This window comes from Dama dama, chromosome 5 (genome assembly GCF_033118175.1).
Source record: "Dama dama isolate Ldn47 chromosome 5, ASM3311817v1, whole genome shotgun sequence".
NCBI lineage: Eukaryota > Metazoa > Chordata > Mammalia > Artiodactyla > Cervidae > Dama > Dama dama.
In genome coordinates this window covers 116,931,234-116,954,109 of record NC_083685.1, presented here as the reverse complement: position 1 = coordinate 116,954,109, position 22,876 = coordinate 116,931,234, and the positions used below count along the sequence as shown (strand labels likewise).

General features: G+C 38.3%; 1 protein-coding gene across 3 annotated transcripts in view; it reads right to left on the bottom strand.

Annotated features, from left to right (window-relative positions):
- TANC2 (tetratricopeptide repeat, ankyrin repeat and coiled-coil containing 2) overlaps positions 1 to 22,876 on the bottom strand; it is a 386,861-nt gene that overhangs the window by 279,006 nt on the left and 84,979 nt on the right. For all 3 annotated transcript variants that reach the window (XM_061144314.1, XM_061144315.1, XM_061144317.1), the window contains exon 3: positions 1,206 to 1,277. In XM_061144314.1, the coding sequence (XP_061000297.1) occupies positions 1,206 to 1,277 (72 nt within the window). The remainder of the gene's footprint in view (positions 1 to 1,205; positions 1,278 to 22,876) is intronic.

The following is a 22,876-nucleotide window of genomic DNA, read 5'->3' as shown; positions in this document are numbered from 1 at the left end:
ATCACTAACATAAAATGTTATTTAAGGTGTATAATGTGTTTGATTCTGTTTTATATTACAGTTCATTTTTTTCTAATTTCTTTTTTTGTATCAAAATACTCATAATAAGGGAAAAAAGGACAAGTTTCTAACATATTTATAATACATGCATACTAAGAATGATTAAGTACTAGTGCAGGTTAAAAATTCCAAATCAACCTGCATATATTACTCCTCTTTTTATTCTGCAACAAACAGTTTTAGTAAAAATAGTACTTTCTAAAACTTGGGAAGAGCAAAGTTGTAGAAAAAGAGAAGGATTATAGAATAAATGAACCAGAGTTTTTACAGGATTAAAACACCTCACATTTGTATATCTAAGGCTTTATTTTGTTTGTAAATAAAGGCTCTCTAAAAACTAAACTCAGTAATTACTGCCTGAAATTTTATAATATATTTATCTGGTTTGGGTTCCAACTCTCATTCTCTTGGAAATGACTTCATTCACCCAACACTATTTATTTAGTAACTACTATGTACCAGGTACTTAAGCATGGCACTGGAAATATAACAGTGAATAAAGAAAACCAAAAATCTCTGAAATCATGAAACATTCATTCTAGTTTTAGACGAAGAAAATAAAGTACTACAAAGAAAAAGGAATAGGTGCTAGTCCTGCAAAATTTAAATGTTAGTTAGGGAGGGCCTATCTGAAAATCTACTGATAGAGTATTTTAACATAGTTTTCAGGTTGTCACTTAAAAAAAACTATTCAAAAGCCTACAGTAATAAATTTTAAACAGAAAAGGAAAATAAGTAAAATGACCCTAACTTTTGAGAGCAATTACAAACAAAACCTATTTCTTCTGAGAGACTTAAGACAAACACTTTTAAAAGCCAGGACAATACACTTGCAACAAATGCTCCTGCTAAAAATTTACTTTTGGCTATATTCCAAAAGTGATACCCAGACATATACCACAGTGCTCCAAATTACTTAAAACTTTAATATCGTTTAAAAAAAGAGACCATTTTTCATTTTCTTTAATCTTGAATAAATGATTATCACATAGAACCAATTAAATTATAACATTTAAACTCCTACATGAGAAATGAGAATATCTAAATTAGACCCAGCAAAAACCTCAGTCCTCAGATTAAGTACTGGAAAGGAAGAGCTGATATCTTTCCTTTTTAATTTATTAATAAATTTAATGAAAACTTACCTTGCCCAGAGCGGCTTTGGCGAGAGTCTACACTTGACTGTCTTCGATCCGGTGGTTCCTCGCTTCCTCCATCTGAATAAAATGAGAAAGACCATAAGCAAAGAGATAACGAAACTGATGTAATACCCGCCCTGATGACATCTTTATCTTAAAATTCCTATATCTATCATTTGTTTTCTTATCATACACAAACCAAATGTTCTTACCCTTATTTTTCTGGAGATGGTTTACACCCTTATCTGAAAGTCTAAAGAAAGTGAATGCATTCTTTCCCGATCCCCAAACATATATACACGGCTTCCCTGGTGGCTCAGCTGGTAAAGAATGCACCTGCAAGGCAGGAGACCTGGGTTCAGTCCCGGGTTGAGAGATCCCCTAGAGAAGGAAATGGCAACCCACTCCAGTATTCTTGCCTGAAAAACCCCATGCACAGAGGAGCCTGGTGGGAAACAGTCCATGGGGTAGCAAGAGTCAGACACAACTCAGCAACTAAACCACCACCAAACATACACACTCTACTTTGTGTATAATGAAGCAATGTAGTCTACTCTGAAGTTCATTCACAGAATTTCAGTTTAAAAGCCTTGATTTAAAGCAATGTCTAAGTTAATTACAGCTGCTTACTTATCTATAGTACGTCAAATAATCCTTAGGGCTATATGTTTTACTATAATAAAAATTACATGTTTTATGAGAGATCATAGGAAAATTATATAATACATGAAAGAGCAATATAAATCAGAATAAAAAAACTCAGAAATGACAAGGCAGAAACCAAGAAAGAATTAAGAAATCAAACAAAAATCATTTCAATAATGAAGTCTGAAGTATAAGAAATATGAGAGCAAATAAATACAAAAGATCTTAAAAAGGAATACAAAGTAAGATGAAAGAAAATCTTAAACTAATTTTTTAAGAAGAAGAAATAGATTAAAAAGGATCTGCAAAAAGGGGATACACATTGGAGATAGACAAAGAAGACCAGTATAAGGATAAAAATAGGAGTCCCTAAGGAAGAAAACCGAAGTGAGAGGACAGAACAAATACTAAAAAACTGTAATTCAAGAAAGCTTTTTAGGGGGAAAAAAGTGGCTAAGTATATGTAATATAGTTACATGTATAAATACATTTATATATACAGATGTACATACATATATATTTGAAACTATTATATCTGGTGGCTCAGATGGTAAAGAATCTGCCTGCAATGCAGGAGACCTGGGTTTGATCCCTGGGTCAGGAAGATGCCCTGGAGAAGGGAATAGCTACCCATTTCAGTATTCTTGCCTGCAGAATTCCATGGACAGAGGAGCCTGGAGCTATAGTCCATGGGGTCGTAAAGTGTTGGACATTACTGAGTGACTAGCACTTTCACTTTCACATGTGAAACTACATATTTTAAGAGCACCTTGTGTACTACTTAATCAAGTTAGATCAATGGACCAGGACATTTTCTACTAAAATTACTAGACTTTAAAGAAAAAAGGGGAAAAAAATCCTTTGAGCATTTAGGCATCACATGATAAATAAGGGAAAACAACAGAAGAAAATGGAATAACATATTTGAAACACAAAGAAAGTTTGAGTCACAGGCTTTACAATGAGTAAAACTTACCTTTAAGTATAAAGGGGAAAGAAAAACTATTACTAACATGCAAGAACTCAGGGAATATTGTTCCCATGGGACTCTTCCTAGCTCTAACAGAGAACTCATTTGAGGCAATCAAAGTGACTAGAGAGACATTAAATAAGGACTGAAGATGAGCAATAAACATAGGATTGACTGTAGAATTAACACTAAATTAGGGTCTTAGATTATAGTATGCAATAGCTATAAAATCTGACCATGAAGATACAGTACAACCAAAACAAATGGAGAAAGAATAAACAAACAGAAAATAACTGATTTCAGTAATCAAAATTGGTAGTGGTAAAGTTGTGAGACCACTGTATTTAAAAAAGAGGGATAAGGCAATGAATAACTATGGGATACTCTGATGTCATCCCCTTGAGAACCAGAATTCTCAATGTGGAAGAAAGGAACTAGAGATATTACAGAAAGTAAACAAAAACTCTATAGAGTATTGAATCTATATTACAAACATTAGTAAAATCTTATGAGTCACACAAATTTCCTCAGTTCAGTTCAGTTCAGTTGCTCAGTCATGTCCGACTCTTTGCGACCCCATGAACCACAGCACGCCAGGCTTCCCTGGCCATCCCCAACTTCCGGAGTTCACCCAAACCCATGTCCATTGTGTCCGGTGATGCCATCCAACCATCTCATCCTCTGTTGTCCCCTTCTCCTCCTGCCCTCAATCTTTCCTGGCATTAAGGTCTTTCCAAATAAGTAGGCTCTCCACATTAGGTGGCCAAAGTACTGGAGTTTCAGCTTCAACATCAGTCCTTCCAATGAACACCCAGGACTATCTCCTTTAGGATGGACTGGTTGGATCTCCCTGAGGTCCAAAGGACTCTCAAGAGTCTTCTCCAACACCACAGTTCAAAAGCATCAATTCTTCAGCTCTCAGCTTTCTTCACCGTCCAACTCTCACATCCACACATGACTACTGGAAAAACCATAGCCTTGACTAGACGGACATTTGTTGGCAAAGCTCTGTCATTTAAAATATCTAGCATCTTAAACAAATGGGACCTAATGAAACTTAAAAGCTTTTGCACTACAAAGGAAACTATAAGTAAGGTGAAAAGACAGCCCTCAGATTGGGAGAAAATAATAGCAAATGAAGAAACAGACAAAGGATTAATCTCAAAAATATACAAGCAACTCCTGAAGCTCAATTCCAGAAAAATAAATGACCCAATCAAAAAATGGGCCAAAGAACTAAACAGACATTTCTCCAAAGAAGACATACAGATGGCTAACAAACACATGAAAAGATGCTCAACATCACTCATTATTAGAGAAATGCAAATCAAAACCACAATGAGGTACCATTACACGCCAGTCAGGATGGCTGCTATCCAAAAGTCTACAAGCAATAAATGCTGGAGAGGGTGTGGAGAAAAGGGAACCCTCTTACACTGTTGGTGGGAATGCAAACTAGTACAGCCGCTATGGAAAACAGTGTGGAGATTTCTTAAAAAACTGGAAATAGAACTGCCATATGACCCAGCAATCCCACTTCTGGGCATACACACTGAGGAAACCAGATCTGAAAGAGACACGTGCACCCCAATGTTCATCGCAGCACTGTTTATAATAGCCAGGACATGGAAGCAACCTAGATGCCCATCAGCAGATGAATGGATAAGGAAGCTGTGGTACATATACACCATGGAATATTACTCAGCCATTAAAAAGAATTCATTTGAACCAGTCCTAATGAGATGGATGAAGCTGGAGCCCATTATACAGAGTGAAGTAAGCCAGAAAGATAAAGAACATTACAGCATACTGACACATGTATATGGAATTTAGAAAGGTGATAACGATAACCCTATATGCAAAACAGAAAAAGAGACACAGAAACACAGAACAGACTTTTGAACTTTGTGGGAGAATGTGAGGGTGGGATATTTGAAAAGAACAGCATGTATACTATCTATGGTGAAACAGATCACCAGCCCAGGTGGGATGCACGAGACAAGTGCTCGGGCCTGGTGCACTGGGAAGACCCAGAGGAATCGGGTGGAGAGGGAGGTGGGAGGGGGGATCGGGATTGGGAATACATGTAAATCCATGGCTGATTCATATCAATGTATGACAAAACCCACTGGGAAAAAAAATAATAATAATAAAAATTAAAAAAGAAAAAAAAAAAATATCTAGCATCTTGACTAATTAAGTAGTGATGTCCATCCCTAGGGCCCAGGCTGTGATCCTAAAATGCCATTCTCCATTAAAAGAAATCAGAACGTCTTAAAGAACTAGCTGGTTTATCAAAGGAAATGTACTAGATGAACTTGGGTCACCCTGACATATGCAACAGTAAAGACACTATCAAAAACAATATAAAACTGAGGTCATCAAAAAGACTGAGTGAAACAGCTTATGAACAATGCAATAACTCAGGGAGTATCACCGTCCCATGGACCTCTTCCTAGCTCTGCCAAAGAACTAACTAACTAAGGGTACAACTGACTGCAGATCATAATGACGCTGAGAAAAAGGAAAAAGGAGGGGGGAAAAAAAAAAAAAACCAAGGCACCAACACACTAACTGGTCACTTTCTGAGGCTGAGAGGGACCTAGTTCATCATCTTGAAAACTGGGGAAATGAAAGATTTAGCAATTCATCTCACATTTCCTATATGAACTGTACTAGTAGCCAAAAGAAAGAGCTCTCTTTAAAATTATTCCAGGTAATAAGTGGGAAACAAAAGATAAAACACCACTATTTCACAACTTGAAATTAATTAATATCTCTGTAGGCATCAAGCAACAATGGCTAATAACATCAAAAAAGAGAACAAAAAAGCCACCAAAACTGGACATGATATACCTCCTGACGATAGAAACACAACCAACACAGTTTTGCCAAAGCAATCAAACCTGGGTCTGGTCAAACCTCTGGATCTAGCTGTCACTTTTCAGGAAAATCGAAGGATAGAAAAGAAAAAAAAAAACAGGTTCAACTGTTCTTGAGTGTATAATCAACAAAATACCAACTGTGGGAAATTCAACAGGTCAAACAACCAACCCAGGTCTCTCAACAGATAAAGGAAAAAAAAAAAAGTACTATGATTTCCTAAATTACTATGAAATTATGGTTCATTTTATGAAAAGATACCCGGAAATCTGTGGCATCTTGTATCAGGATGTGTAAGTACACTCCTAGTCAATTTTCCTTACTAGTGATCATCTAATTTTTAATGCAAATTTCTTTCTTCTTTTTTACTTGGGAATAAATTACAATGAGCAACACTCATATTCAGGCATGTCTTAAATTTTCATTTTTCCACGTGAATAAAATTATATTATACACATAACATTCTGTTTTAACAGCAAAACATGCCCTTCAAGTGTGTGATAAATAATACAACTAAAATACAGACATTTCCCCCTACCAGCACTGTCTTTCTAAAGAATAAAAGGAGAAAGAGAAATAAAAAATAAGACTTCAAATAGTATTAAATTTGCATGATCTGCAAAATGTTGGGGTATCAATAAAACAACCTACAAGAAAAATACAGACAGTAATGGTTTAAGACAGTTTTGAGTCATCCAGCCAAAGGCAAGACAAAAAGTCATCAATTTTGATACCATCATAATCTAAAATGTTTTAATTGCCTGAATTTTAAAAATTAAATCTGAAATCCATGGCAATAAACTTAAGCAATTCACTCCTCTAAGACTGAAATCTTAACCATATCTTACCCCAGAGGAGGCTAGTCATAAGTGTTGAGATCAACTCTCAGGTAAAAGTAAACAGTTAAAGATTTTTTAAAAATAATAAACTCACCATTGACCCAAGATGGTGTAGAAAAAAAGTTCAAGCTCTTTAAAAGTGTTTGTAGTATGCTTATGCAATCAATGACTCCATTATCCACAACAGCAAGACTGCAATGATGTACAGTATTTTAAATCTTTTTGCTTTGCTTAAGACACAATTCCTTCACTACAGATAAGACCTCCCACACATTATACATACATCTACATTTATGGACAAAACAGAAGACCTTCAGTCATCAAGCAAGTCAAACTATTTGCATAAGACTGATTACCTCACCCTGGAGTGTAGAAGGTAGAACAGAGCTGTGTCTGTGAAGTTAAAATTTACTCATCAAGCTTGAGTTAAGATGTTCAGACTTTCTTCAAATACACTTATTTGAACTTCACAGAGGAAAGCCCACTGATATAACAGGTTCAGTTCAGTTCAGTCGCTCAGGTGTGTCTGACTCTTTGCGACCCCATGGACTGCAGCACGCCAGGCTTCCCTGTGCATTACCAACTCCCGGAGTTTACCCAAACTCATGTCCATTGACCCAGTGATGCCATCCAACCATCTCATCCTCTGTCATCCCCTTCTCCTCCCACCTTCAATCTTCGCCAGCATCAGGGTCTTTTCAAATGAGTCAGTTCTCTGCATCAGGTGGCCAAACTATTGGAGCTTCAGCTTCAGCATCAGTCCTTCCAATGAATATTCAGGGCTGATCTCCTTTAGGATAGACTGGTTGGATCTCCTTGCAGTCTAAGGGACTCTCAAGAGTCTTCTACAACACCACAGTTCAGAAGCATCAATTCTTTGGCACTCAGCTTTCTTGGTGACTTTCCTGGTCGCTCAGATGGTAAAGCATCTGCCTACAATGTGGGAGACCCGGCTTCTATCCCTGGGTCAGGAAGATCTCCTGGAGAAGGAAATGGCAATCCACTCCAGTATCTTGCCTGGAAAATCCCATGGATGGAGAAGTCTGGTAGGCTACAGTCCACGGAGTTGCAAAGAGTTGGACACGACTAAGTGACTTCACTCACTCACTCACAGCTTTCTTTATAGTCCAACTCTCATATCCACACATGACCACTGGAAAAACCACAGCCTTGACTAGATGGACCTTTGTTGGTAAAGTAATGTCTCTGCTTTTTAATATGCTATCTAAGTTGGTCATAACTTTCCTTTGAAGGAGTAAAGCATCTTTTAATTTCATGGCTGCAATCACCATCTGCAGTGATTTTGGAGCCCCCAAAAATAAAGTCTGACACTGTTTTCACTGTTTCCCCATCTACTTGCCATGAAGTGATGGGACCAGATGCCATGATCTTAGTTTTCTGAATGTTGAGCTTTAAGCCAACTTTTTCACTCTCCTCTTTCACTTTTATCAAGAGGCTTTTTAGTTCCTCTTCACTTTCTGCCATAAGGGTGGTGTCATCTGCAAATCTGAGGTTTTTGGCATTTCTCCCAGCAATCTTGATTCCAGCTTGTGCTTTATCCAGCCCAGCGTTTCTCAAGATGTACTCTGCATATAAGTTAAATAAGCAGGGTGACAATATACAGTCTTGACATACTCCTTTTCCTATTTGGAACCAGTCTGTTGGTCCATGTCCAGTTCTAACTGTTGCTTTCTGACCTGCATACAGATTTCTCAAGAGGCAGGTCAGGTGGTCTGGTATTCCCATCTCTTTCAGAATTTTCCACAGTTTATTGTGATCCACACAGTCAAAGGCTTTGGCATAGTCTTTATCTATAACAGGTACAAAATTAAAAAAAAAAAAAAGACTTGACTGTCCAACTTAAGTGCTAGCTTTTAAAATCAGAGCTTACTTTTCCTGGATCAGAGAACATTTGTTTTTTTAATCAGCATCCTAAATTAAATCCAGCAAATAATATAGAACAATACACTTTTAATACTAAGAAACATTATTAATAGACTTCCTCATCCATTATTTAAAAGGGAAAAATGTCATAGGAATATTTACTTCCTAAGGGGAACAGCTTTCAACTCAGGTTATAAATGCACTACAACAGTGTTAGTTAAACAAACAAACAAACAAAAACCAACCAATTACAGATATTCCGTATTTAGTGATTTCCTATGAAGGAATTTAAGTTAGAGAAAGTCTAATAAGACAGTGCCTAACTAATTCTAAGACAAATGTTTTCTTTCCTGCAAGCAAAGGATACTTTAAATGATGATTCTTCTCAGTCCAGGATCAAAATATTACAGCTTAAAAATAAGGTAGCCTCAGCCCACTAAAGCATTCTCAGTTAGATAATGTGCCAGAATAAAAATTAGATTTGATTTTGTGAATTAAGATTTTAAAGTTGATTGTCTTCAATCCTCCTTTAGAAGCATAAATATATGACCTTAATAGAAGGGGTGGGAGGCACTACGACTACATACATATAATCTATTATGCACATAAAGTTTTACTATCCGGTGTGAATCTGCAAGAATTCTACACACTTAATGCCAACAAGGGCAGACATGAAAGAAAGAAAAGAAAAGAAAGTGAAGTTGCTCAGTCGTGTCTGACTCTTTGCGACCCCATGGACTGTAGTCTACCAGGTTCCTCCGTCCATGGGATTTTCCAGCCAAGAGTACTGGAGTGGGCTGCCACTTCCTTCTCCAGGGGATCTTCCTGACCCAGGGACTGAACCCAGATCTCCTGCATTTCAGGCAGGCGCTTTACCCTCTGAGCCACACTAGGTGGCATATAGAATGTAATGAAAACGCAAAAGACCCAGGAACATAAGGTGGATTTATTTATTAGCCAAGGGCTATTTACGAAAAAATAAGTACAGAAGATGGTCACTGGCTACATAAGCACAATGATAAACAGAAAAGATGAAAAACTGCTCATCAGTTGGGTGTAGAAAAGAGAAAAGAACTACAATTTGTTCAGTATCTATTCTCTACTGGCAATGGGTTCAGTAGGTCTCTACATTATTCCATTTAATACTAATTCCAGGAAACAAGTATTATGCCCATTTTAAACATAAGACAGATTGAGAGAAGTAAAGTGAACTTTCCCCAAATCACAGTTAGTATTAGCTTGGTGCAAACGTAATTAGGGTTTCAGACCATGAATTTTAAATCATTATAAACATGTTTTTATTAATCAAAATAGGAATTATTACAATCAACACATTTTTAATAATGAGAAATAAGTTTGTTTATTGTTCTAGCATAAAAAAATTGTGCACTTGACAAACTCTTATAAGCATTTTCTGCATCCTGCTGGTTGTGGAAGTGTTTTCCCTGCAAAAAGTTGTTGAGATACTTGAAGAAGTGGTAGTCAGTTGGCAAGAGGTCAGGTGAATATGGCGGATGAGGCAAAACTTTGTAGCCCAATTCATTTAACTTCTGAAGCATTGGTTGTGCGATGTGTGGTTGGGCCTTTCTGTTGACCAATGCTGGCTTGCAGGTGTTGTAGTTTTTGGGGCTTCTCATCGATCTGCTAAGCATACTTCTCAGATGTAATGGTTTTGCTAAGATTCAGAAAGCTCTAGTGGATCAGACGGGCAGCAGATCACCAAACAGTGACCATGACATTTTCTTGGTACAAGTTTGGCTTTGGGAAGTGCTTTGGAGCTTCTTCTTGGTCCAACCGCTGAGCTGGTCATCACTCCAATCGAGAAATGGTTTACTGCTGTTCCACAGAGTTAAGAGAAGACACTGCAAAATGACAATTTTTTGTCAGCTCACGAGGCACCCATTTATCAGGTTTTTTCACCTTTCCAATTTGCTTCAAATGCCAAATGACCGTAGAATGGTCGATGCTGAGTTCTGTGGCAACTTCTCGTGTAGTGGTAAGAGAATCAACTTTGATGACAGCGCTCAACTGTCATTGTTGTCAACTTTTGATGGCCAGCCACTGTGCTCACCTTCAAGGCTCTCATCTCCTTTGCAAAACTTCCTGAACCACCAATGCACTGTACATTCATTAGCAGTTCTTGGGCCAAATACACTGTTGATGTTGTGACTTGTCTCCACTGCTTTATGACCCATTTTGGACTCAAGAAAACTGCTCGAATTTGCTTTTTGTCTGATATCATTTCTACAGTCTAAAATAAATATAAAATAAACATCAAGTAATGTCATTTACAAAAAAAAAACATAAAGAGAGAAATGTACATTAAAATTATGTATAAAATAACCACATTTACTTAGAATGTATTCCAACATTAAATGGAAAATTTCAACAATGCAAAAACTGCAATTACTTTTGCACCAACCTAACAGTACTCCTAAAATTAAGTCTCTGGTTTCAGAAATCTGGCTTCATTCCCAGACCCTCCGCTGCCTTTTACAATAACAAAGAAATCATTAAGGTAGTGGGGGTAGTGGTTTGGAACTGAAGTAGAAAGAGAAGAGAAGTAGAGACCAACCAAGAGTCTACTGCAAAAACCCAGGAAAAGATGAACACCAGGACTAAGGGAGTGTAGTGGTGGTGAGAAGGGGTCAGATTCTGGATATATTCTGAAGGTGTAGTGGAGAGAATCTGCTGTCAGAAGAGAAAAGTAAAGAAAAGAAGTCAGGATTAATTCTGATGTTTGGGGTAAATGATGGATCTGCAACTTATTGAAAAGGGAAGACTGTGAGAGAACAGGTTTGGGGATGAGAAGAGTGTTTGAACCTCTCTTTTGGACATATTGAGTTTGAGATGCCTATTAGACAAATAAGCAGATATGGACAGACATACATGAATACAGTCATTACATAATCACATTTAAAATGCATGATATCCAAGGGAGTATAGACAAGAGACAGAGACAAGAGGTCAGAGGTCTAAGCCTTGGGGCTGAATTCAATATGCAGAGGCTGTGGGTATGAGGAGAGACCAGCAGACAATAAGAAGTAGTGGCCAGAGAAGAGGAACAAAACCAGAAGAGTACAGAAGTCAAGTAAAGAGTTCATGGAAGGGAAAAGATCAAATGTTGATAGGTCAAGTAATATAAACAGTGAGAACTGATCACTGAATTTGTTCAATGTATTTGATTTAGTATGGTTCCTGTGAAGTGGTAAAATCTAAATGGATTAAGTTCAAGAGAGATTAGAAAGAGCTTCTGGGAAAGGTCTTGTCTCTCCCTAGACATGGAAGATAACCCATGGAGACCCTGGATATTCTGTCATCTTATACACACAAGGGGGAATAAACTACGGGATCAAGTTAACACTATGAAAGTTATGGCAGAGAAATAGAAAACACCAAGATCCTTGTGAACACTGAATTACTGAAGAAAACTACTCTATTACCCAATAAATCTCCTTCGTCATATTAAGCACAGGTCAGTAAACTAGTCCACAAGCCAAATCTATCCTGCTGCCTTTTTTTTTTTTTTTAAAAGACAGCCAGTGAGCTAAGAATGGTTTCTACATTTGTAAGTAACTGGAAAAAAGTTTAAAAAATAATATTTTGTGACAAATAAAAATGGCATAAAATTGAAATTTTAAGTGTCCATAAAGTTTTATTAGAATACGGTCATGATCACTCATTTACATACTTCTGTGAAGTTGATACAGTAACACCCTATGAAGTTGTGGTGAGAAATGAATGTAAGAGTAAACACAGCATGCCATCTGGCACCAAGTAGACACTTATTAAATGATAACTGTACTCTTCATCTATCATCGTCATGATCAACAACATCCTTTCACCAAAAGATGGCTTAAATGTCATTTCCTATCTTCTTTGTAAAGACTTTCTGGAGGCCTATCAGAAAGAATTAAATGTTCCCTCTTCTGTGCTTCCAAAGCACATTATACCTATCTGTTTTACAACACTGCCACACTGAATAATAATTATTTATATGACTATCTCTGGACTGTAAAATGTTCAAAGCTTGTCTCTGACAGCCTTATTCATATGGTATTTTCAGTGCCAACTTTGGAATATATAGCTATTCCTTAAAAAAAGGAAGTTGAATTAATTTTGTCAAGGCCCAGCTCTAAAATGAATGTCTTTATGAAATCAAGTCAAGGAAAACAATAAAAAGTGGTACTGAAATGGTTTGAGACACAGTTTTAGAAGTTAGTGTTTTTCTTTTCTTATCCCAACTATTGCTATAAAAAGAAAAGATGAGCAGCATCATTCTAAAGCACTATTGACCTTATCTTCCACTTCAATCTCCATAATCTTTATTTGTCAATAAAAATGTTCACAGGGAAGCCCAGGCCCATCTAAAAGTTTATTTAGTTCTTAAGAAAACATACACAGAGTTTATCTAAAGAGAAAAGGAAACATTCTATACCAGACAAAATATACTGGTTAACATGCCATCAGTACTACAGCTAGTAGTTTTCAAAAGTATGCTATACGGGCTTCCCTGGTGGCTCAGATGGTGAAGAATCTGCCTGTAATGCAGGAGACCCACGTTCGATCCCTGAGTTGGGAAGGTCCCCTGGAGAAGTATAATCTTTATCTTTCAATAAAAATATTCATAGAGAAGCTCAGATCCACCTAAAAGTTTATTTAGTTCTTAAGAAGACATATACAGAGTTTCTCTAAAGAGAAAATGAAGGATTGCACACCAAACAACCGATTAGCAGGCCATCAGTACCATAGTTAATGCTTTTCAAAAGCATACTATAAGATATTTTCAAAGTTTGCCAGAATATAAAACTGCCTAGTTCACAGGTTTTCATAGACCTAGCTTGTAGACTCTGAATAGAAAAAAAGAGTTAACTTCTTTATGATGAGTTATTAATTTATATTTGCCTAAGGCATCCAAAATGTCCTAGAAAGTCTGATCTGTAGCTTAAGAAAAGTTCTGCTAAACAGAATGTTTCAATTCTCATGATAGAGCTAATGCATCAGTGATGATGACTAATAACAGGGAAACAAAACAGTTTTGCTAATTGTAAATGGAGCAATCACCAGTAATAATGTCAGTATTTTAAAAGCTGATGACTGTGCTTTCAAGGTGTACAAGCCTAACACTAAGTGGTTGCTGTCGCTTTTCAGTCACCCAGTAGTGTCCAACTCTTTGCAACCCCAGGGACTACAGCACAACAGGCTTCCCTGTCCCCCACCATCTCCTGAACTTTGCCCAATTTCACATCCATTGCATTGGTGATGTCATCCAGCCATCTCATCCTCTGACGCTCTCTTCTCCTTCTGCCCTCAATCTTTCCCTGCATCAGGGACTTTTCCTATGAGTCAGCTGTTCACATCACATGAAAAATACTGGAGCTTCAGCATCAGTCCTTCCAATGAATACACAGGACTGATTTCCCTTAAGATTGACTGGTCTGATCTTGCTTTCCCAGAGGACTCTCAAGAGTCTTCTCCAGCCCCATAGTTCGGAAACATCAATTCTTCAGCACTCCATCTTCTTTAAAGTCCAGCTCTCACAATCATGCGTGACCACTGGGAAGACCATAGCCTTGACTATATGGACCTTTGTTGGCAGAGTAACATCTCTGCCTTTCAACACACTGTCTAGGTTTGTCATTGCTTTCCTGACAAGAAGCAATCATCTTCTGATTTCACGGCTGCAGTCACCATCTGCAGTGATTTTAGAGCCAAAGAAGAGGAAATCTGTCACCACTTCCACCTTTCCCCCTCTACTTGTCATGAAGTAATGGGGTTGAATACCATGATCTTAATTTTTCTAATATTTAGTTTTGAGGTGGTTCTTTGACTCTCCTCCTTTACCCTCATCAAGAGGGTCTGTAGTTCCTCTTTGGTTTCTGCCATTAGGGTGGTATCATCTGTGTATCTGAGTTTGTTGATGTTTCTCCTGCCTATCTTGATTCTGGCTTGTAACTCATCCAGCCTGGCATTTCTCATGATGTGCTCAGCGTATAGATTAGACAGGGTGACAGCAGATAGCCCTGTCGTACTCCTCAATGTTGAACCAACCAGTTGTTCCATACAGGGTTCTAACTGTTGCTTCTTAAATCGCATACAGGTTTCTCAGGAGACAGGTAAGATGGTCTGGTATTTCCAGTTCTTTAAGAGCTTTCCACAGTTTATTATGATCCATACAGTCAAAGGCTTTGGCACAGTCAATGAAACAGAGGTAGATGTTTTTCTGGAACTCCCTAGCTCTCTCTATGATCCAGCAAATGTTGGGTTTGTTTAATGCTTTTCTCATGATTAGATTGGGATTGGACTCAGTTTATAGGTTTTGGGGAGAAAGACACAGAGGCAAATTGCCATCCTAATCATATCATTTCAAGAGGACACACTATTAATAGCATGAAACTTGTTAAATATCCTACATAACTGAAAAGGAAAAAGTGAAGCTCAAGCTTCTTAGACTGTGCCAATATTAATGAAAATAGTCATTACCTACTTGGTCTACATTATGTGCCAGGCACTATGGTCAACGCCTTATGAATTTATGTCACTCAATTCTCAATAAAACCTTATGAGATAAATATTAGCTTTCTTCTTCTTCTTTTTTTTTTTTAACTAGATCAAGAAACAAGAGCTGAGACTTTAAGCAAAAACGGTCACAACTACAGAGTTATTAAGTGCAGGACTCAGATCTGAAATGGCCTGATTCTCTAAGGCCCATTCTCTTCTCCACCATTCGAGGTCACCTCCCTGCAAAAGGGAATAGAGTCATTTTTGCATCTATACACAGACATACCATGACATGTTAAGGAGCTCTAACAATTGGTTGTAGGAGATGAAAAAATTCCAAGGTGAATTTGAAATAATCTCTGATTTCAAACTTCTTCCCCCTGGATTGGGTACTTAGTACAGTTCACTAAAGTTCTTGAGCTTGATCTAACAGTTTTCTTCTCCACATGGAGTTTCCTAGTAGGCACAGGTATCTCCACACATAAATACTTCTTAGATGCATAGAATGATAGAGCCAGAAGGAATTGGGGGTTTCTTTGTCTGTCAATTTATTTTTTTTTTTACATTCTGTAAAGTTGAAGCTTTAAAATAAAGTCCAGCATAGCAATTTATAATAGTTAAAAAGATAAATGAATGTCAACAATAATTGTATATATACACATGCATTTTTTAGGAGATTCCTTGGTAGCTCAGTTGGTAAAGAATCCGCCTGCAATGCAGGAGACCCTGGTTTGATTCCTGGGTTGGGAAGATCTGCTGGAGAAGGGATGGGCTACCCACTCCAGTATTCTTGGGCTTCCCTTGTGGCTCAGCTGGTAAAGAATCTGCCTGCAATGTGAGAGACTTGGGTTCAATTCCTGGATTGGGAAGATCCCCTGGAGAAGGGAGAGACTACCCACTCTGGTATTCTGGCCTAGAGAATTCCATGTAGTGTATAGTCCATGGGGTGGCAAAGAGCCAGACACAAGTGAGTGACTTTCACTTCACTTCATACTTTATATTTAGTGTTCTTCTCTATTGAAACCCGATGCTGAGGAGGACATCTATGGGTCTCAATCTCAGTTGCACATCAGAATGATCTAGGAACCCAGGGATTTTGAAACATATTCAAAACTCCAGCTATTCTCCCAAATCAATTAAATAAGAATGACTGAGCCTGAATCCCAGATAGGAACATTTCTTTAAAGCTCCCTGGATGATTCCAAATTGCAGCTATAGTTGAGAAACATGAATAGAGATTAAGTTGTGCTGTGATAGTGATGAGCTGAATCCATCTGAAATTTTCCAGGGCTAATGCTGGAGGTCAAAGCTACTAACTGCATGGAAGGATATGATCTCTCAATTGAGGACAAAGATTATAATCATAGGTTGACTCTCTGATCTCTTTTCTTCTGTTTACCTTTTACTATCATTTATTTTAGTGACTTGGGTGTGGCGATGTTGTAGACTAAATGGGGTTAATACTGCGTAATGCAGAGAAGAGTTTAACATACAGTGAACTAGTCTGATGTCCAAATTTGTACTGGGCTTGATAAGTTATATTACTGAGATGATCAGTTCAGTCCAGTTCAGTAGCTCAGACGTGTCTGACTCTTTGCAACCCCATGAATCGCAGCATGCCAGGCCTCCCTGTCCATCACCAACTCCTGGAGTTCACTCAAACTCATGTCCATCGAGTCGGTGATGCCATCCAGCCATCTCATCCTCTGTCGTCCCCTTCTCCTCCTGCCCCCAGTCCCTCCCAGCATCAGGGTCTTTTCCAATGAGTCAGCTCTTCGCATCAGGTGGCCAAAGTATTGGAGTTTCAGCTTCAGCATCAGTCCTCCCAATGAACACCCAGGACTGACCTCCTTTAGGATGGACTGGTTGGATCTCCTTGCAGTCCAAGGGACTCTCAAGAGTCTTCTCCAACACCAAAGTTCAAAAGCACCAATTCTTCGGCGCTCAGTTTTCTTTATAGTTCAACTCTCACATCCATACATGACCACTGGAAAAACCATAGCCTTGACTAGATGGACCTTTGTTGGCAAAGTAATGTCTCTGCTTTTTAATATGCTATCTAGGTTGGTCATAACTTTCCTTCCAAGGAGTGTCTTTTAATTTCATGGCTGCAATCACCATCTGCAGTGATTCTGGAGGCCCAAAAAATAAAGTCTGACACTGTTTCCATTGTCTCCCCATCTATTTCCCATGAAGTGATGGGACCAGATGCCATGATCTTAGTTTTCTGAATGTTGAGCTTTAAGCCAACTTTTTCACTCTCCTCTTTCACTTTCATCAAGAGGCTTTTTAGTTCCTTTTCACTTTCTGCCATAAGGGTGGTGTCATCTGCATATCTGAGGTTACTGATATTTCTCCTGGCAATCATGATTTCAGCTTGTGCTTCTTCCAGCCCAGCGTTTCTCATGATGTACTCTGCATATAAGTTAAATAAGCAGGGTGACAATATACAGCCTTGACGTACTCCTTTTCCTATTTGGAACCAGTCCATTGTTCCATGTCCAGTTCTAACTGTTGCTTTCTGACCTGCATATAGGTTTCTCAAGAGGCAGGTCAGGTGGTCTGGTACTCCCATCTCTTTAAGAATTTTTTTATCTAAATGTAAAGTTTCCTAAGATTCTAGAAACTAGAATAGCCTCTGCTTCTTTCTATTAACCTGGGCCTCAGGGGAGTCACAGCCTCTAAAGTATGCGACGGGATGTTCAGGAACAGTACCAGATTTTATTTGCAAAGACAGTTGGGAATAAAAGAACATCGTGTACTGAGAGAAGTTCAAAAAGATGGCTAGAGAATAGCAAGAAGTTAGAAGAATAGCTAGAAGTTCAAAGTAATGGCTAGAGAATAGCAAGTAGGGGGAAGAGGCAGGATATAAAAGTAGAAAAGTTGGCAGAGGCAAAATCACACAAGGCATAATCATTATTCATGACGATCAATCTGACCTTTCTCCTGTAAGTGGGGGGAAGAAAATGACAGGCATTAAGCAGGGGAGGAGCATGATCTGACTAGTGTTCCGAGAAGATAAATATGGAATGCGTATATAAACTGGCACTATGGGGTCACAGGCTAAAGGCAAAGAGATAGCTCCAATAAGTTCATAGGAAAGAACGCCTGAATAAATGCACTAACGTTAAGAATATAGAGGAAAAGCTAGATTCATGGACTATTTGGGACTCAGAACAAAGACTTTGTACCCATTTAAAAGAGTTGTTTCTAAGCACTATCATCAATTTTCTTTCTCTTTTTCTTCTTTAAATACATTTCCATCAGGCATTTGCCCACACTACTCCAAAAAATTCACACTTACCAAGATCGCCTATAAAGTCCACTGCTAAATCCAATGGTCAGTTCTCAGTTTTATTTTTGGGCTGATTGACAACATGTGATGCTGTTAATCATTTTGGAGCTTTCTCTTCACTTAGCTTCCCAGAGCCCACACTTTCCTACCTCTGTGGCTCCTTCGTCAGTCTGCCTGGCTTATTCTTTCTCATCTCCCTCATCTCTAAATGTTGTACTGCCCCACGGCTCATTTTTCTGATCTGTAGTCTTTGCTGTGTAATTCCCTTGGTTATCTCAAACAGATACGTGGTTTTATGTTTCATCTATACACTGATGATTTCCAAATTTATATCTCTAGCCTGGACCTCATCCATGAACGAACTCCATATTTATGGAGTTATCTACCTTACATCTCTACTATGAATACTGGAAGGACATCTCAAGATTTAATGTCTTAATATTCCTCCATAAACCTGCTGCTCTCACAACCCTCTTCATCTTTGTAAAGAGCAACTTCACTCTTTTAGTTGCTCACGTCAAAAACCTTGGATTCATCCTTAACCTATCTTTTTCTCTCACACTACATATACAAGCCAACAGGAAATCCTGTCAGCCATACATTCATAACATATCAAAACTACCTCTCACCCTTTGCTACTGGTCCAAGCCACCTTCATGTATCACCTGATTCCCTGCCCCCGCCTGGCTTCAATCTAGTCTCAACATAGCAATCAGAATGGTTCTATGAAAACACAAATCAGACTATGATACTCCTCTCTTCAAAAACCTTCAAAGATTCCCCCATCTTAATAAGAGTAAAAGTCAAAATTCATAGGTCAAGGTGTTATATGATCTGGCCTTCATCCCTCCTCTGACTTCACTTCCTACTTACTCTTGCCTCTCTGGCTTGACTGAGGGGTAAGAGGTTCCCCTTACTATGCTTCAAACACCCCAAGAATGTACCCATATCAAAATCCCTGCCTGGAATACTTTCTTCTTAGATATCCATTTGGCTTGTTTGTTCACCTACTTCAGGTTGATACCTAACTGTCCTCTCTATGAGGCCTTCCCTCACCACCCCTAAGTAAAATTGTTTCCACCCAGATACACCATACTTAGACAGATATACTTTTTTCTCCCCTCCCTGCTTCAATTTTTCTTAGTAGCTATCACTAACCTATTCTACATTTTACTTATCTTAATTTTGGCCATGTTCTCCACTAGAATTTAAGTTCCAAGAGGGTAAATCATTTTGCATTCATTGTTCTATCCCTATGCCTAGGACAGTATCCAATACATAAGATGCACTCAAAAAATAACTCTTGAATTAATTAATTTGCCTAGGTGAAATGGGTAAAAGGAAGAAACTCTGACTGCCTTAGAATTATTAACTTGGGTATTTCATTGCACTGATTACAATGTCATTAACCAAGCTATAGGATAGAAGGTGGGAGACTGGGAAAGAGAAAAAATAAGTCACTCTAAGCAAGGAGTCAATGTAAAATCTGATTTAGAGCAGCATCAATTTCTAAATTTAGAACTAGGTGGAGGGAAACATGAAGAGCCAGAAATAGAATAATTTAATCCCTTGAAAACCAAGTTAGCCACTCTCAAATAAGAGTTCAGTAATGATTCTCAACCCAAACATTTCTGCTTTACTACGAGGGCGCTCCTTATTCACCTAACTGCATGAAAACTGGAAAGATCCATCTACATAACAATTAGCTTTCTTAAATCTTTATTTCAATGTCTTAAATACACTTCAAACTCAAAATATCCAAACATGAAATTCTGAACCTTTCCTTACCCTTCAAACCTGACACTCTGTAGCAGAGCTCCCCATCTCAATAAATTCATCACCAAATGTTGTTGATTTTCCTTCTTAAATATCTCTTGAATCCATCTTCCTGTCTCCATATCCAATCTGCATCCATTCCTGTATCCATTCTCTTCTGAACGTTTATATTACTCTTCTGAGTAATCACTTAGAAATGCAAATCCAGTCGTTATCCCATTTAATGTTTAAATGCTCTCCCGTCAGAAGAGATAAAAATTCTTAACATGATCTATAAGGTTTTATTTTTTTCAGCTTCATTTCTAATTAGCTCTCCCTTTATTTTCTTAATATTGGCTTTCTTTCATTTTCTGATCTCTATTCTCAGGATATCTAGAGCAGAAACCTGAGAAATAACTACCATATACTCAGTGAGTCAGGATAAAATGCTTCTCGCCCAAAATTCTAGCCTTCATATATGAAGATAAGTTTCAACTGCACTAATAACACAGAATTTTATGTCATACAGTTCACAACAAAAGAAACCTTCCTATTTATTTCTCTTATTCCCTAAAAATAAAGATAGCTACTGGCAGACTAAAACTCAAATCTCTCCCTCCCCACTTCATTCCCAAGGCACAGCATCTTTCTGTTCTGACTGATAACTAGGTTTAAATACACTGACACTGAAAACCCCAAAGTAAAAAAAGCCCACAAATCATATATTATCTAAATAGCTTCAATTTTTGCAGATAAATTATTCTTACCCTGTATACCTAAGTAATACTTTGCTGCCACTGGTTTATACATAATTTTTTTTTTCAAATACTCAGCATGATATTATGTGTAATACCTAATCTTTACTGTATTATTTGTGATAATGATGGCAAGGAAAATGAAAATTCACAATCAAAATGACTTAAGAAAAAATGCTATTAAAGCTAACAACATGACCTTGTTTTTTTCAGTCACTAAGTTGTGTTTGACTCTTTGCGACCCCATGGACTGCAGTATACCAAGCTTCCCTCTCTCTTACCGTCTCCTGGCGTTTGCGCAAACTCATGTCCGTTGAGTTGGTGAGGCCATCCAACCAACTCATCTTCTGTGACCCCATTCTTCTCCTGCCCTCAATTTTTCCCAGTATTAGGGTCTTTCCCAATGAGCTGGCTGTTTGCATCAGGTGGCCAGTGTATTGGAGCTTCAGCTTCAGTTCTTCCAATAAATATTCAGGGTTGATTTCCTTAGGAAATCAGTTCGGACTGACTGGTTTGATCTCCCTACAGTCTAAGGACTCTGAAAGAGTCTCTTCCAGCACCACAGTTTGAATTAATTCTTTGGTGCTCAGTCTTCTTTATGGTCCAACTCTCACATCCATGAATGACTAGCAGAAAAACCACAGTTTTGATTATATGGTCCTTTGTCGGTGAAGTGATGTCTCTGCTTTTTAATACCCTGTCTAGGTTTGTCATAGCTTTCCTTCCAAGGAACAAGCGTCTTTTAATTTCATGGCTGCAGTCACCACCTGCAGTGATTTTGGAGCCCAAGAAAAGAAAGTGTGTCACTGTTTCCATTGTTTGCCCATCTTTTTGCATGAAGTGATGGGACCGGATGCCATGATCTTTGTTTTTTGAATGTTGAGTTTTAGGTCAGCTTTTTCACTTTCCTCTTTCACTTTCATCAAGAGGCTTTTAGCTCTTCTTTGCTTTCTGCCATAAGGGTGGTGTCATCTGCATATCTGAGGTGACTGATATTTCTCCTGGCAATCTTGATTCCAGCTTGTGCTTCTTCCAGCACAGCGTTTCTCATGATGTACTCTGCATATAAGTTAAATAAGCAGGGTGACAATATACAGCCTTGACGTACTCCTTTCCCAATTTGGAACCAGTCCATTGTTCCATGTCTGGTTCTAACTGTTGCTTCCTGACTGCATACAGGTTTCCCAGGAGGCAAGTAAGGTGGTCTGGTATTCCCATCTCTTTAAGAATTTTCCACAGTTTGTTGGGATCCACACAAAGGCTTCAGTGTAATCAGTGAACAAGTAGATATTTCTCTGGAATTCCCTTGCTTTTTCTATGATCCAACAGATGTTAGCAATTTGATCTCCGATTCCTCTGCCTTTTCTAAACGTAGCTTGTACATCTGGAAGTTCTTGACTTACATACCACTAAAAGCCTAGCCTGAAGGATTGTGAGCATTACCTTGCTAGCCGGTGAAATGAGCGTAGTTGTACGGTGGTCCGAACATCATTGGCCTTGCCCTTCTTTGGGACTGGAATGAACACTGACCTTGTCCAGTCCTGTGGCCGCTGCTGCGTTTCCACATCTGCTGACACTGAGTGCAGCACTTAAACGGCATCACCTTTCAGGATCTGACACAGCTCAGCTGGAACTTCATCACCTTAACTGATGAACTGTGGTTCATTACCACAACTTTGTTCATGGTAATACTTCCCAAGGCCCACTTGACATCACACTCCAGGACATCTGGCTCTAGGTGAGTGACCAAACCATCACGGTTATCCGGGTCATTAAGACTTTTTTCTATGTAGTTCTTTTGTGTATTCTTGCCACTTCTTTTTACTCTCTTCTGCATCTGTTAGGTCCTTGCCATTACTGTCCATTACAGTGCCCATCTTTGCATGAAATGTTCCCTTGGTATCTCCAATTTTCTTGAAGAGATGTCTAGTCTTTCCCATTCTATTATTGTCTTCCTCTATTTATTTGCATCGTTCACTTAAGAAGGCTTTCTTATCTCTCCTTGCTATCTCTGGCACTCTGAATTCAGTTGGGTATATCCTTCCCTTTCTCCTTTGCCTTTCACTTCTCTTCTCTTCTCAGCTACATGTAAGGCATCCTCAGACAACCATTGGGCCTTCTTGCATTTCTTTTTCTTTGGGATGGTTTTG